Genomic DNA, 13,150 nt, shown 5'->3' with positions numbered 1-13,150 from the left:
TATTTTCCTATCAAATCTAAACAATAAATTATATCTTTAAACTAAGAAAATAATAGAAAAACTAGGCTACCTCAGGTGAACCCCCTGATTTAGCTGAAATTTTTCCCAAAGCTTGTCCTTTATTAGAAAAGCTTCTTTTGCCCACTAGCCTCCTTCAAATTTATTGAATATCTCAGAAAATATTGATCATCTGATTGTATTCATCAGGGATGTTAAAAAAACAGTTTTTACAATAATGTAAGCAAAATTTAATGGAGAGAGTTCAAATTATAAATAACAAAATAAATTAAAATGTCAAAAGTCAAATGTTGGTCATAAATATTCAATCAAATGTATTATACTTCAACTATATACAGCCAATCACTCAATAAGTCGTGTGACTAAATAAGAAAAACAAATTTTTTTGCCAAAAATCGATTTTATTCATAAATGTAATCTCCTTCAACATACAATCATTCCAACTTCTTGATACCGTGCTTGTAGAAGGATTTGTCTTTTGCCTCAAAATACGCGTCAGTTTCAGCAATTGCTTCTTCATTTGAGATGAATTTCTTACTGGTGAGCATTGAGATCAGCAAATTGCCAGTAATCCTTGGGGGGGTTGGCAGATCTGGACTGTACAGTGGATGAGGAAGCAATTCGAAGTATAATTCGTTCAGTTTAACCATCGTTGCTCTCGGCTTGTGAATAGGTGCATTGTCTTGGTGAAACAGAGGTTTTTTCTTCGACATATTACCCTTGATTTTTGCATTCAAACAATCCAACAACTCTATGTAGTATTCGCTATTGATTGTCTCTCCATTTTGGAGATAGTCGATGAACAATATTCCATGAGCATCCCAAAATACTGAAGCCATAACCTCCCCAACAGACTGTTGTGCCTTTGGATGCTTCGGCTGTGGTTCACCAGCCGCAGTCCATTCAGATGATGATCGTTTTGATTCCAGAGTGAAGTGATGGATCCATGTGTCTTCCATTGTCACAAATCTGATTTATTACGTGTAAACATGGCCAAACACTGCTCTGCATCATCAACACGTTGTTATTTTTCATCGATTAGGAGTACCCACTTTGATAAAAGCTTCCTCATGGTCAAATGTTCATGAATAATTGTAAACACACTGCCTTCTAATATCTTTACGTCTTCAACTACCTCACGCAATTTCAATTTACGATTAGATATAACCAATGTGTACAGTTTTTTTATGTTTTCTGGAGTAACCACTTCAATTGGATGCTCCTTATAATCGATGTCTGTACGACCACGTTTAAATTCAGCAAACCCATAATAAATGGTTCTTTTCGATGGAGCAGAGTCCGTATAACACTTTTGAAGCCATTGCTGAGCTTGTCCAGTATTTTTTTTTTCATCAAGAAGCAATGATAAATTAACACACGAAATTGTTTTGAAGTCATTGTTTCGAAAATATCAAAAGTAGCTTTACTTAAATGACTGTCAATTTTTTCTGACTAATTGAAATGTAATGTCAGTCACACAACTTATTTAGTGATGTTATACTATTGACTTGAATAATTCAATAAAATATGATTTAAAGACTGATCTGAACCAGTAGCGTAACTTGTAGTGATAAAGACATGGACATAGACGCATCAGAGAGGTCCCACTACGCCCAGCTACGCTACTGATTTAACTGTTCGAAATTCTACAAAATTAAGTGATTATTGTAATATTGAGGTGTACTTTTGGTTAAGTTTGAAATCATCGATGATATGCATCAATTTTTATATTGTATGAACTGTAAATATTGACCTTGCAAATTACCGTTGTTCATTTGTATCATTAAAAATTTCGATTATATCAATATTTTTAGAATATTAGTTTTAATGATTTGATTTTTATTTTCAGATGGCAAATAAAATCGATATGAACATGCAAAGTGATTTAATGGCGGCTTTTGAAGGTTCATTATGAGCGGTGATAATAATGTGCGGTAGACTGAATACTAAATTTATTATTGATAAAGAGACTCGCACGAGCCAGTTTTGTGTATTTAATGTATTTATATGACAATTTTAATAGGTGTTGAATATTGTTTAGACGCTCAAAAAAAATATTTGAACATGCTTCCATTATAATGAGTTTCGATTAACAGAGAATCATTTCATACTTTCTGTTTGATGATTATTTCTTGTTTTGTGTTCTTGGCCAGACTCTGATTTTTAAATATTTTTATATATACATATATAATAATTTACGACATTTTCCACGTGGTTTGTATATAGGATATACTATAAATTTATTACAAATTGTACATAGAAAAATACTGTTGGGTTGATTAATGTGTTAGTTTTTATTTTATTAAGTATTCCTTTTTCCCTCACTTGTTTTTTGTTTAGTTGTACCTTCTGTCTTTTCGCATACAAACCGATTTAAAGTACCCCCGATTTTAATTAGATTTTCAAAATTATTTTCGTATACAGTATTTGATCATATTTATCAAAAATTTAAGCAAATATTAAAAAAAAAACTATTAAATCGACTATTACAAACTTTGTATTTTTCATTCATCACTTCTTCGCTTTCCATTTTATAGTGATTTTGCAACGTTTTTTATCTATTCAGTCGGATATTTTATTTGACAACTTTTTCCTTCGTCAAGTTAAAGTATTTCGGGTTAATACAATTGGAACTTATAGTATATTTTTTGTAATATTCCGTTTGGAATCAAACCGAGTTATTGTACACAAATTCTTTATTCAGTAAAAAACCATAATATCAACTAATCCAATCAACTGCAGTGAAGTGACATTTGAACCACTTTTTTTAAATCTTATTGTCCACATAGTAACTACATTCCAACTAGCATCCAGTAGTTTGTTCATTAAATGATTTTTCTCTATTTTTTCTGGGGTTAGTCTGTTGGTCTATCTATTTATTTTAATTTAATTAATTTGATGATTTTTAAGGTTCTCTCTATAGTGTTAATTATCCACTTTGACATTTTTCCTATAATTTATTTGAACGGTATGGTTATTTGTAATATGGTAATTTTTCCTCATTTTTTTGAGAACTTCTAGGTTTAACTATGTTTTAGACTTGCTAGCCTCTGCTATTTGATTAATAATAAACTAATTTGACTTTTAAAATACTGTGTACAATATTAAAAATTGATCAAACATTTTTAGTGTCAAGTAAAGTATTAAATTATGGATTCTTAATAAATAAAATATGTGAAATATATGGAATTGTAATAACTCGTGGAAACACTTCCAAAAATATTTTTTTAAATTGTTTGTCATAACTTAGTATCTCACAAAAGTGTTATTTAACTCTTTTTGGAGTGTTGCATAAATCCTGTAGCTCCGATAGTTTTTATTAATTTTCTTTTTGTTTAACCGACTCGTTTCAAGCAGTACAAGGTATTTCAGGTTATCTGGTATGGAAGGTATGGAAGTTATCTGCTTTTTGTTATTCCTCAATTAAAATAAACATTGGTTTTTCAAAAATGTTTTCCAAATTTGATACTATCTAAATTGTTTCACACAATTAATCCTTCGTTTTATGAACAAAACCGTGTGTTTTTTATTAACATGGTATAATCAAATGTTTTTACAGTGATGTGACATTAGAACTACTTTTATTAACCAACGATTGTTTGAATTTCAACGCGGTCTAATCAACTGTGAATATATGCTTTGAAGTGACATTTGAACTACTTTGTTTTAATCTACATTCCAAATAACATCCAGCAATTTGTTCTTCATTAAATGATTTTTCTCTTTTTTTTTTAGGGGTTAGTCTATTGGTCTATATATTTATTCTAGTCCTGACGGCCTGTTATTCTATGAATAACAAACTGCAAAATCTAATGATTTTTCAGGGTTCTCTGTACAGTAGTAAATATCCGCTTTGACATTTTTCCAAATATTTTTCGAACAAATGGTTCATAAGTTTGGTATGTTTTAATTTCTTTCTTTCTTCTTCATTTACTAAATTTTCCCTATGTTTTTGAAAACTTCTATGTTTAACTGTGTATTACAGTGCTACTAGCCTCTGCTAATTGATGAATAATAAACTGATTTGACTTTTAAAATCCTGTGTAGAAAATTAAAAATTGTATAGTCTTAAATTGTGAATTATTAATAAATGCAATATATGAAATTAAAAACTAGTTGATACACTTATGAAAATATTTTTTTTTAAATTGTGAGTCATAACTTAGTTTGTCAGAAAAGTGTTATTTTAACTCTTTTTGGAGTGTTGCATAAATCCTGTAGCTCCGGTAGCTTTTATTAATTTACTTGTTTTTTAGTAGACTCGTTTCATACAGTAAAAGGTATTTCAGTTCGGTAAACTCATTTGGAAGTTCTCTTCTTTTTGTAATTCCCCAATCAAAATCAAACCATGGTTTTTCAACTATATTTTCTAAGTTTGATACTATTTAAATTTGTTGCACACAATTAATCCTACGTTTTATGAACAAAACCGTGTGTTTTCAATTATCATGTAAAGTGATGTGACTTTGAACTACTTTGTTAATCAACGCTAGATTTAATTTCAACGTTGTCTAATCAATTGTGAATATATGCAGTGAGGTGACTTTTGAGCTATTTCTTTTTATAATAAAATAAGGTGGATCTTTGAAATCGGGGGTGTTTTGAAACTAGTTTATACCTTTTTTGGATGTCAATGTGAGAACAATCTTTTCTGCGTTGATTCACCTTGAAAATCGTTTAAACAAATGCGATACTCATAGTATTTAGTTTAGTAATAAATGTAATTTTTCGTAAAAAATTAAAAAAAAAATGATATATAAGAGTGTACATTTATATTAATTTTCCGCGGGCACATATTTAAGATTCATAGATGTTTTCTTTGTAAATTGTTACTTTAGTTTAGTTTATCTTCCTAATATTAGATAAATTGATTATAACAAAATATATAATTACCTCAGTTGCGTATTCAAATAATTAAAAATCAAATTTAAAAAAATTAACCAAAAATCTTTGGTCACGGACCGTCTCGTTTTACAACATTTGTTAACTCATTATAGCGACTCGAGAAAATTACAAGACTATCGTTTTCACTGTTTATGGGAGTAGTAATTCCAATATAAACCTACAAATTTGGTCAATAATCTTTTATTTTGAAACCAATTATTTTAGTTGAATTTAAAACTTGATAAAGTAGAGTCGAAACTAAAAACTACTTCCTGGTATCAAACATAATATTTCTGGAAATGTGAGTGCTGCATGTTGTTAACTGATGTTGTAAAATATCTATCTAGAAGACATTAAGAGATGATAGATAGGTGACATATTATATTGTATTAATTTTAATTGATCTCTTTATAAAATTATTTTATTATATGAAATGTTCGGTTTTACCACAAATTTGAATTAAATAACCAAACGTCATAATGATTTGGATTTTTTTCATATTTGTTATAAGTCCATTTATGTGAGTTTCTAGTGTTTTTAGAAGGTTTAGAAGATGCAAATAAATTTGCATTAAAAGACGTGACAATTAAAAATGGGATTTGTGAGGAATAAAATCAATCAACGAACGGAAATTTTTTGTTTAGTTAAAATTATAGTGTTATATTACTTTACTAATGAAATATTTTGAATTTGAAAGTATTTTCAGTTGTTTAAAAATCCTGTTATACTAGAAAATAGAATTTACGATGAAAAATATTCTGAATTACTACAAAATCTCTTAACAAATACAATATCTGATACTTCTAACTTTCTAGGTCGCTGGTTCATATTCACTTCGAACAACTATACAGTGATGGTAAATAACATGTTCGGTATAGAAAAACGAAAATTTTATCTGTTAAGTGAATGTATGAACAAAGTGTGTCTAAAAAATTTGGTAAATAATGTTGGAAAAGAAAAAAACAGAAGGTATAGATAAATCACCCTTATTGGCCTCCATAGTAACCACCATTGTACACAACATACTCTGGACGGACTACGTTCATAAAGCTTCTGAAACCTGAATAGCCAAACAGATGTCCATGTATAATTGACACGACTTCTAGGATCTCTATGCGGGGAAACAAGCCAAGAGAATATAGTGAATAATCCAGATCAATTAACCAAGTATCAGCACATGTGGATTGCAGAACTGCAGAAAGCCTGAAAGATTTCATCGTTATCATAGTCAATTTTCGTGAACGCTATTCTATCAATTGCCACTTGGAATCTCCAGATCGAACTGGTAGCACCAGGTTCCATTCTATGTTACTCTAGTTCGCATAGTGAGATGGTTTCCGATCATACATGGTAATGAAATCTTACCGGTTTTTATCAGTTTTAATTTCTTATCACCCGATAACATGTGTGGCACAAATCTGGAACAGATCTTCCATGGTGATGGTGTGATTCGTCTTCTTTCTAATACTCAATTCCTCCGCCACCAACTGTACAGTTAGTCGATAACCAACAGTGGCTCATCTTAGTCATTTCCTTGTTTGTTGCTAAAACTTTTGAATCAGTTGTAAATACATTTTTTGGTACTGGTACAATTTGACCAACATTTCATGTAACAAAACTTGATATAGCTGCGAGGTTTCCTGTTAGGTAGCGCTTCTTCTCTGGATTGTCTCATGCAAAAGCGTGAGCTTAGAATATATTCACAGAACATTGTCGCTATCGAACAAAAAACTAAAAAGATGTAAATATAACTAAAGTTTGTGAAAACAATTGAAACTACTTTCAAAATAAAAGATATGTACAAATTATTTTTTCTATTGTCACACTGGGTGCCTCAAGTACAACCTGAATGTGGATTTGAACCACAAAATACCAATGAGATAAATGTCATAATTGCAGTTTGGACGATCAACAATATATTTCCCAATGTTCATGTTCAAAAATATTGAATTAACCCAACTGATTTGTATTTGTTGTAGATTTTACCTAGTTGGGAATATAAAAAAAAAGTTCAAAAATTTTTAAATCCGTATTTGTTTTAAGTGATTTCCTTTGATTGCAATTTTAGCTTCTATTATTATAAATGAATATTTCAACTGGAAGCTTACAAAATTTTAAAAAACGGCCTTTTTTCTGTGTATAAGTTTTCCAATAATTCTTGACGAAATAGTACCAAAATGTTTTCGGTTGGATTCCATGGACAAATTTGGAAAAGATACGAGTGTCATCTGTAATATCTCTTGCCTAACCAAAAAGAACGATTTCGTTTAACTACTGAATATTTCTATGAAAAACATTATTATAACTTTAGAAATTTAGATAGAAGGAAGTGTGTCGTTGAATGTAATTGAAATGATTATAATTAAGTGGGGTTAATATTAAGCATGAATTAAATTGTTTATTGATAACAATTTTCAAGTATTTGGTCTTTTCAATGATTTCTCAAGATCACTCTATTAGTGATAACTGCCCGACATAAACTTAAATATGTCAGGTTGAATGTATACTGAGCTGTAATTTACCAATATTTCAATCACCTAGTGCAGTTGTTCAAAAGACCCTTATTAATATTAAAACCACTTGAACTTTTAAAAATTAATACAAAAAGTAATTGTACAAAATAAACCAACCCAATGAATAAGAAATTATTTCTTGGGTTTTTTTTTATCGGAATAATATTAAATTGTGTACACTTTTAATAAATTTATGCCAAGTGCAAGTATATGAAGTGATTAATAGATAAAAGTAGGATTACATTCAATATTCTGTCGGATTTTTGTAATTTTAATTGTATGAACGAATTTGTTCGGCTCTTGTTTGAATGGATCCACTTTTATACATATCTTTAAAAAATAATAGCAATAAGATTTATTTCTTTATTATATTTCTGACCTCGGACAATCCCATGAACGAATTTTTTATATAAGCCAGTAATTTTATTTGCCTTGGTGCTTAATTATTACAGATATATCATATTAGGACATTTTTAGTAAATATCTATAAGATTTAGACATAATTATCCCTGAAAAGCAGCTTAAAAACGGGATGTAGATAGCGACATAGCATTACGAAACATTTAAGAATTTATTAATTTCAAATCAAATGTATGCTGTGAAGTGACATTTGAACTACTTTTATTAATCAAAAATATACTAAATTTTTGTGGTTTTTTCAATTTTTCAACTAATTTCAATTTAAAATTTGTATGAGATAATTTCTTTAACTTCAAAAGTGCAGGGAGTAACCACGGTCTAATAAGCTTTCTGCAATGTGCTCTTCTTCTTTAACTGTTTTTCTTCCCTTTTTTTTATATTCCTGGATTTTAGTATGTAGCATAGTCTCGCTAGTCTAGGTATCAACCCGAGGATTTTTAACAATATTTTCACATAATTGATACTCTTTAAATTGTTTCATACATTAAGTCCTTGTATGTCCCATGAACAAAAAGGTTTGATCATAATGGTCTTATCAACTTTCAAAGTGATGTTGCATTTGAACTACTTTGATTAATCAACAACAGATTAAATAAAACTAGATTGTGTAAAATTGGAATAATTTGAACGCTTTGTAACACTAACAATCTCGTTCTATTTGCTTTATAAAATTAAATAAAAATTCAAATAGTGAAAAGAAAAACAGAATATGTTGTATCTAGCAAAACTTTTTTGCCTTTTTAGATTCTATAATGAATTCTGAAGCCGTGCTAGCTTTGACTAATTAAATTATCATAGTTACAATTTGTTTCCAAAATGTTCTAAATTGTTCTATAGATATTGTGTATTCAAAACTATTTGATAAATATTTTCACAAAATATGAATTACGCCTTTAAATAATAATGAAAACAAAATGTTAATTTATTTAAAGCATATTTTAACCTTATGAAAATCATTATTGTAACCAATAAAAAAGGTACTTTGAATAATTTAGTGGGGTTGTTTATCGAGGACAGATCCGTATTAGAATTTATTATTAATACTTTTTCTTTGTTGTGTTTTTTTTATTTAATTTTATTTTTGTGCTTTTTTTCCCATGAAAAAATATGTAAAAAAAATACTGTAATATATCTTGATTAGTGTTTAGAAAAGTGGTTTACATTACCAAAATGAAAATGTTTCTCCAATTCATCGTGTAAGTTAATATCAACTTCGTGATTGGTTATCAAATATGAATATTCGATATCGCCGAACGTCAAACAATCGTAGAACACATTTTAATTGTTAGATATTCATTGTATTTTGATATTAATGATAAGCATGCTTCTTTTCATAATCAGTCCATTTTTAAGTATTGAAACTGTAAATCATGAAACTGGCTTAATATCGACTATTTGTATTTTTTACAGTGGTTACGAAATAATTTAAAACAATTTATACCATTTTTTTATAACTTAAAATAATTTCTTTATTACCACAATTTTGATTTATGTAATGATGAAATGTAAAATAATCGTATGGCTGTTATCTATTTTTTCATTATTTTGAATTAAAGTCATAAATAGTGATGTTAGAATAAATATTTAAGAACTAAAAACTTCTTTTTATTCTCAAGACCTCGCTACAAGAATTTCAATAAATCATATTGTTCCAAAGCAGGGTTGGACAAATTCTGATTTAAAATAAAAATAAAACAAAATAAATTATTTTTATATAAAAATAAAAAAATCATTATTTAATTTTTTTCAATTTATAATATTAAAATGTGATGCCCTGTTCAAAATGACGATTTTTTTATTTATCAGCACTTAATTTATTATTTCTGAGTTGTTAATTACTATAATTGGTGTAAATCAATTTTATTTCTTGCATTTAGTTATGAATTTAAAAAAAGTGTAATAAATTATTTTCCCCCCTTTTGATTTTCATTTTTGACGTTTTATACTTGCAATCCTGCACGATTCCGTTTATTCGGAGTGTTGTTTTAAGTTATCAAAGATATAATTGTGGAAAAAGAGACACTAACATCTTAGTCTAAATTTGAATTTTACCCTAAAACGATAACATTTGGGAATATTTTGAAAAAAAACGGATACTAATAAAACTTGATGTATGGCAGTCTCTAAAGTTTTCAGCATCGATATAAGCAAGCTTTAATACCATATGTTTTTATAGTTTAGATGTGCGCCCCATCTAAAAAATCAGTTTAACGGGGTATCCATTCAATTTGTTTTACAATTTAGATATCAAATAGTTCTTGAGGGAGACACAATCCTTGCAATTATTATATATATATAATACAATCCATAATATACAATAGACTAAAAGAGTCCTGAATATTGGCCAAGATATTTATTTGTTTGCGAGAGAGACTAACTTTTTCCTACTTTTCTAGTGAAAACCATTTAAAAACAAAATATAAACAAATCTATTTGGCATCACAAACATAACCTTGAAATTCCACGCTATAAAATTATATATGTAATACTATATATCGCTTGTCCAGTTCAAGACTGGTCTAACTCAAAATAAAGCGATTTTCAGTTTTTTGCATGAATTATCTTCAAATTGCCTCTACTAACTCTGGGCAAGACCGTTTCTTAAAAAACTTAGTGGATCACCCCTAGATGGAGTGCATGTAAGTGGGTCATCTTTGATTTGTGGAGGGGGGGCTGTGCAAGAGTGAATCATTTCAGTTTTGATCCTTGCCACACATAGAGAGAGTGGAGTTCTATTGTGCAATAGTGGGTTATTATGTGATAAACCGACAGTAAGTAACTTTTTCATATCAATCTTTAGTACAAAACTGAACTATTATGATAATGGCTCTATTTTGAATGGTAAATTAACTTATTTCCCTCTAGATTATTCTCTTCAAGAAAGAGCCAACTTGAGATAGCCCTCTTTAGCTGTTAAAAAAGGAGATTGCTCGATTAGAAAAAGATACAGATAAAGGATTAGATAAAATTGTGACCGTTTTTGATCTACAAGCTTCCCTGCCTTGCCCTCAAGGAGAATCATCAGCCTTTTATTACGTGTCCAAATTAAACGTGTATAACTTCACTATGTATGAGCTAAAGTCCAAGAAGACATATTATTACATGTGGCATGAAGGCCAAGCAAAACGGGGTGCCAACTAAATTGGCAGTTGCATCTGGTTATACCTCGAAAACCTAAACAGAACTGTCAATACCCCAGTTGATGTCATTTTCTACAGTGATAACTGCGGAGGTCAGCAAAAAAACCGGTTTATTTTTGCCCTGTTCATGTTTGCCACTTGGGAGCTTAAAAATATCAGATCTATAGCGCACAAATTCCTAGTAACTGGACACACTCAAAACGAGGGCGACAACGTTCACTCTGTTATAGAACGGGCTATGAAGAAATATAGAAAAGCCTCACCTATCTACGTCCCAGAAAATTATATTTCTATCATCTCACAAGCAAAGAAGACACCTCCAGCATACGCTGTCAAGCAAATAGATTTCTCCGAAATCATCGATTTGAAAAACCTGACAGCTGACTTGACAATAAAGGACGCTTTGTTCAATGAAGACGGTGTTAAGGTACCAATCGCTGATATCTGTGTGATTGAGACCCACAAAGATGAGCCTGGATTTTTTCGATATAAAACATCATTCTCTCAGCAAGATTTCAAATCTATCAACATAGCAAACCAGAACAAGAAACGTCGAGGCAGTTCATCTGCTTCTTGCAGTTTCAGTTTCACTCCAACTGTAACACTCTCCAAGGCCTATACAAGAAAGTCGAGCATCACTAATAAAAAAAAAGAAGCATTACTTTCTCTTTTCCAGAAAAAAACCAATGGTGTAGCTGTCATGCCTCTGTGTTACAGAGTTTTACAAAAATTTATAAAAGGTGCAAACTAATCGCTTCCTTGGTTTTCCTACAATTTTTGTTATTTTATACTGTTATTATTATTTTCATTTTTTTCCAAAGCAATTGTATTGTTGATTTCCTACAATAGGAAACGAATTAGCCCAGTATTTTTTTCTTTCTTTTTTTAAGTATCTAGTTGTAAAAGTATTTACATGCATTTTTTTCCAAGTAATTGTATTGTTGAGTTCCTTCAGTAGGAAACGAATTGGCACAGTATTTTTTTTTCTCTTTTTGTAGTATCTAGATATAAAGTTTTACATGCATTTATTGTACAAAGTCATATTTTGTAATAAGCTGTGATTATCTTAAAATAATGAAAATGTTTTTTTTGTCTACAATTTGTGATAAGAGTGCCTACCTAGTCTGAAGAAAGACGTAGTTACCACTGAGAATAAAGACTCATGACTTTTTTTTCACTAAAAATGTCTCACTAGTCTCAAGGATTTTTGAATTCATGAAGATATTTATTCTGTTTTACACTTTTGTTCTTATTTTTGTACTTGTTTCTTAAAAAATAAACAGCTTTTGAATGATTAATAACTGGAGTTATCTATAAAAACCTGAAATATTTCGGTGCAAGATAGTAGTTTTGCTCATAATTACTCATAAAAAAAAAATAGTATAGAGAGAGGGGAAAACCTCTGTAAATCTATAGAGTACTTTTATTGTGATGATACGTGCAAAATTTAAAAAATTCGGATAATGCAATCATCGGATATCAATTGAAGAGAAAAGCATAAACTTTAATCAGCTTTCCTGAGAAATCGCTTTTTTTGAAATAAACCAGTCTTGAACTGGACAAGCGATATATACAGGGTGGTCGATTTTGCTTCTAAAGGCGATAAATCCGGTGACCTGACAGGCTATTCAATGGGCTCCTCTTTTCAATCCACCGTCTAGGAAACATCTTGCTGAAAATGAAGCCGATCAGCAGGATGATTTTGGTCATCTTCAATTATTTGTGTTATTAAAGGATCAATTGTATCTTCAAGCATGTTTAGTTAAGACTTCACCAGTTAAATTTCCAGGAATCCTATGATATGATTTCCTAATATGCCACACCAGACGTTTATTTTTTGTTGATATTCGGTATAAATGTGGGTTACTATCATCCCAGTAATGGCAATTGTGCCTATTTACAGCTCCATTCAAATAAAATGTGCATTCATTGAAAAAACAAATGTTAAATAATTGCGGATCTTCAATTGAACGCTGGCTCATTGTTCCACAAAACTGCAGCCTTCTATCAGGATCATCCTCATTTAGTTTCTGTACTTGTTTGATTTTGTAGGGATGAAATTTGTACACTTTTAAAATTCTTATTATGGACGAACGGGAGACACCTGAGGCTGTATAAAATGGATGCGGTTGATCTATGGATGATGTACTTATCCTGTTAGTTGATTAAATTATG

At 29.8% G+C, this 13,150-nt stretch overlaps 1 protein-coding gene across 13 annotated transcripts in view; it reads left to right on the top strand.

Moving 5' to 3' along the window:
* The window catches only part of LOC130899732 (bromodomain-containing protein 3-like), a 76,338-nt gene extending 66,905 nt beyond the window's left edge, over window positions 1-9,433 (top strand). For all 13 annotated transcript variants that reach the window (XM_057809892.1, XM_057809891.1, XM_057809893.1 and 10 more), the window contains one exon: window positions 1,868-9,433. In XM_057809892.1, the coding sequence (XP_057665875.1) occupies window positions 1,868-1,933 (66 nt within the window). In that variant the 3' untranslated portion in view covers window positions 1,934-9,433. The remainder of the gene's footprint in view (window positions 1-1,867) is intronic.
* Window positions 9,434-13,150: the final 3,717 nt, after the last annotated feature.

The sequence above is a fragment of the Diorhabda carinulata genome, chromosome 11 (genome assembly GCF_026250575.1).
Source record: "Diorhabda carinulata isolate Delta chromosome 11, icDioCari1.1, whole genome shotgun sequence".
NCBI lineage: Eukaryota > Metazoa > Arthropoda > Insecta > Coleoptera > Chrysomelidae > Diorhabda > Diorhabda carinulata.
Note: the sequence above shows the minus strand (reverse complement) of the source record. Positions and strands in the feature narration are given on the sequence as shown.